At 44.5% G+C, this 4,014-nt stretch overlaps 1 protein-coding gene across 1 annotated transcript in view; it reads left to right on the top strand.

The window, feature by feature from the left end:
• Nucleotides 1-4,014, top strand: part of HERC3 (HECT and RLD domain containing E3 ubiquitin protein ligase 3) — a 134,742-nt gene that overhangs the window by 48,602 nt on the left and 82,126 nt on the right. The window contains exons 6-7 of the mRNA XM_007450674.1: nucleotides 2,597-2,727; nucleotides 3,301-3,461. Coding sequence (XP_007450736.1) covers nucleotides 2,597-2,727; nucleotides 3,301-3,461 — 292 coding nt within the window. The remainder of the gene's footprint in view (nucleotides 1-2,596; nucleotides 2,728-3,300; nucleotides 3,462-4,014) is intronic.

Here is a 4,014-nt window from a genome sequence, read left to right as displayed (position 1 = left end):
CGCGGCTCGCGCCCGTTTCTGGAGCTCCTTTAGGCAGCGCTCTTAAAACCCCTCTCCTCGCGCACCAGGAAACACAGAGGCAAGAAAAAGTCTCTTGCCTCCTCAGCAGGTGCAGCCTTTTCCCCGGACTCCCTCCCGGCCAGCCGTGGCGCACTAACCCCCTGCAGGCTGTGTTCACGCCGCCAACCCCAGTCCTCTCCCTGCGCTCCGACCGAAACCCGAGCCTCAGCTCGCAGCCCCGCCCGCCCCGGCGGGCGCGCACACAAGCCTCTCGGGCTGGTGAGTGCCGGTCGGCACCGATCCTCTGTGCGGGAATCTCTCCGCTTTGCCCTCCGCACCCTGTGGCTGCGCTCTCCCCCGCGGCTCCGAAGCTCCCCCTCCGCCTCCCGCAGTCTCCGCCCGCGAAGGGGCTCCTAGTGTGTGGAGACCTTTCCTCCTTCACAGCTCCCTCCCACTGGTGCAGGTGCCGTCCCTAGCCTTTTGTCTCTGTTTATTCTTTTTTCTTTTGCCCTACCCAGATACGGGGGGAGTTTCTTGCCTTTTGGGAGGTCTGAGGTCTTCTGCCAGCATTCAGTAGGTGTTCTGTAGGAGTTGTTCCACGCTTAGATGTATTTCTGGTGTATCTGTGGGGAGGAAGGTGATCTCCGCGTCTTACTCCTCCGCCATCTTTCCACCGCCCTCTCAGTATTTTGTTTTTAAATAAATTTATTTATTTATTTTATTTTTGGCTGTGTTGGGTCTTTGTTGCTGCACGCAGGCTTTCTTTTAGTTGCAGTGAGCGGGGGCTACCCTTCGTTGTGGCGCGCGGGCTTCTCATTGCGGTGGCTACTCTTTGTTGCGGAGCACGGGCTCTAGGCACACAGGCTCCGTAGTTGTGGCGCACGGGCTTAGTTGCTCCGCAGCTTGTGGGATCTTCCCAGACCAGGGCTCGAACCCGTGTCCCCTGCTCTGGCTGGAGGATTCTTAACCACTGCGCCACCAGGGAAGTCCAACACGAAAGTATCTTTTTCTTCAAGTTGAGCCACAGTGAGATTTAAGAATTTCTAAAAATATGAGGGACTTCCTTGGTGGCTCAGTGGTTAAGACTCCGCCTGCCAATGCAGGGGACACAGGTTCAAGTCCTGGTCCGGGAAGATCCCACATGCCACTAAGCCCATGCGCCACAACTACTGAAGCCCTGTGCGCCTAGAGCCCGTGCTCTGCAACAAGAGAAGCCACCGCAATGATAAGCCTGTGCCCCACATTGAAGATTCAACACAGCCAAAAATAAATAATAATAAAAAAAATAATAAATTTTAAAAATAAAAGATAAAAATATGAGGATAATACATTCAAATCAGTTATGATTAAGGGAAGCTAGTGGTGTTTAGGGTATGTCCTTCAACCTCCTGAGACTGATATCAGGGAAAAATACGCCCTTTCAGAAAAGATTCTAGAATGCCACTGTGAGAGAGAAAATGCTAAGCTGGCCTGACCCGTTTGGCATTTCTTTGGCATAAATTTGTTCTTAAAGTGATTTTTTTCTATTATGGAAGTAGTTCCTGTTCATTATGGAATAACTGTAAAATAAAGAAGGATTCTAACTCAAAAAGAATCACTTAATATTTTGGTGTTTTCAAAGCAGAAAGAGAGACACAGACATAGAGAACAAACATATGGATACCAAGGGGGAAAGAGGGTTTGGGATGAGTTGGGAGATGGGGATTGACAAATACACACTGTTGATACTATGTGTAAAATAGATAACTAATGAGAACCTACTGTGTGGCACAGGGAACTCTACTGAATGCTCTGTGGTGACCTAAATGGGAAGGAAATCCAAAAAAGAGGGTATATATGTGTACGTGTAGCTGATTGACTTTGCTGTATAGTGTAAACTAACACAATATCGTAAAGCAACTATACTCCAATAAAAATACATATATATATATATATATATTTTATTTTTGGTGTTTAAAAAATAGTTCAGTGTATATATAACTTTCAAATATATATAGCAGTATTCTGTGTTCCTTTAAAACAAGCCATTTAAATATATGTGAAAAAGAAAGAACAGTGTAATTAATGTTTTAAAATTATCTGCCTATTTCTTTTGCTTCTAAAACAGTTACATCTAGAGAGAATGAAAAGGTATTTTCATGTCGAACAAATACTGTTATAGGTTCACTTTAATAAAATGCCTTAGCATTTGTTGAAGTACAGCTGCTAAAAAGATCTTACTTTCCAAGGAATCTGGAGCATTTAATTTCTTACATATAAATGATTGTGCAAAATCATCTCATTTCACCTATCTCTTCTTTTTTTGTTTTCCTTCTTATTAACACATCGTTGTACTTTTGAACAGCTTTCAGGATTTATAGATGGCACACATTCCCTTGAGCAGTACTGTCTTTATTCCATAAAGGTGTAGTCTTAAGTTCTTTTAAAATTATTTTTCCATTTAATCAACATTCCAAAGAAGTGATTTGGCTAAGTATCAAGTGAGCGGAACGTTCTTATACAGACCGTTGTGATATGAATTTTGTGTACAGAGGCTAAAGGAGTGTATGCAAACTCAGAGACACAGTGCAGTCATGTGGTATTTGCTCCTTGTTAGAGTGGAGGTGTGTTTACCTTTGGTGCTGGTTCCTGTGGGCAACTTGGACATGATTCCATGAATGATGAGGTTAATCCAAGAAGAGTTCTGGAGCTGATGGGCAGTGAAGTCACTCAGATTGCCTGTGGCAGGTGAGTGGTCCTAAGAGCTTCCTCATAGCTATTAAGACCCAGAAATGGATCATGTCTTTGTAGTGATGGAGAATGTGGTTAGACCCAGCCACCATCCTTTTAAGAAATCTTAACTGCATGCACACCTATGGTGAAAGTTTGGAGAGAGTCCGATCTGAGCAGGGTGTGGCGAGGAAGGGTTTTAGAGAAGCAGAGCCACCTGGAGCCAGTATGCTTCTTTGGGGTAAAGAATAGCACGATGTGTGGGAGACGTGAAGAAAGGAAAGTGAGAGAGGCTCAAAGAACGTCTTGGAAATTTTGCTGGTCCCCCCCGCTCCCCCGCCTCTTCCCACTCATCCCAGATGCAGCAGGGCCTTCAGCTCTTTCCGAGTCTTACCATCATCCCGATGACCTAGATTATCAGGGAAGAATGGTGTTACGAAGAGCCAGCGCTGCAAAAAAAACAGGCACATGTGAACACAAGGGGCACCCCTAGGAATTGCAGTGCTCACACGTGGAAGTGAAAAGTCAGAGTGTGTATTCACCCGTATCAGAAGGGATGCTGATGTGTTAATTTACATTATTTTCCCCCAGACAACACACCCTAGCCTTTGTGCCTTCTTCTGGACTCATCTATGCATTTGGTTGTGGAGAAAGAGGTCAGTTAGGAACTGGACACACTTGTAATGTCAAGTGCCCGTCTCCTGTGAAAGGTTGCTGGGCCGCCCATAGCGGCCAGCTTGCAGCCAGAGCTGGTAAGAGTGATTTTTATTAGAATTTAATGGTCTTTTAAATGCTAAAAACAATTGTTTATAGAACACGTATTTATTTTTTACCTTGAGGTCTTTTGGAAGGAATGAATGTGAGATACTTTCTTTGAACGTCAATCAGCAAGTATTTGAGTACTCACTATGCATGAGGCTCTATAGTTGAGATCCTAGAGATTAAAGCAAAACATGTCATTTTGGCCCTAAGGACCTTGATGGTGGCGTATACATTTTATTACTGCTGCTGATAATGAAAGTTCACGTTTATTGAGTGCTTAACCAAGTTCTGTAACCATGCTGAGCCCTGAAAACAACCTTAAGAACGTAGTGGTCATTATCCCCATGTTGGAGATGAGGAAACTGAGTCTTAAGGAGGTTAAGTAACTTGCCCAAGATGATACAAATTCGGGGAACAGGATGTAAAACCAGGTCTGCCTCATTCTGAAGCCTGTGTTCTTTTTTTTTTTTTTTTTTTTTTTTTTTTGTCTTTGCGTTATGCGGGCCTCTCACTGTTGTGTCCTCTCCCATTTGCGGAGCACAG

The sequence above is a fragment of the Lipotes vexillifer genome, unplaced genomic scaffold (assembly GCF_000442215.2).
Source record: "Lipotes vexillifer unplaced genomic scaffold, Lipotes_vexillifer_v1.1 scaffold34, whole genome shotgun sequence".
Classification (NCBI taxonomy): Eukaryota; Metazoa; Chordata; class Mammalia; order Artiodactyla; family Lipotidae; genus Lipotes; species Lipotes vexillifer.
This window is presented reverse-complemented; position numbering and strand designations above follow the sequence as displayed.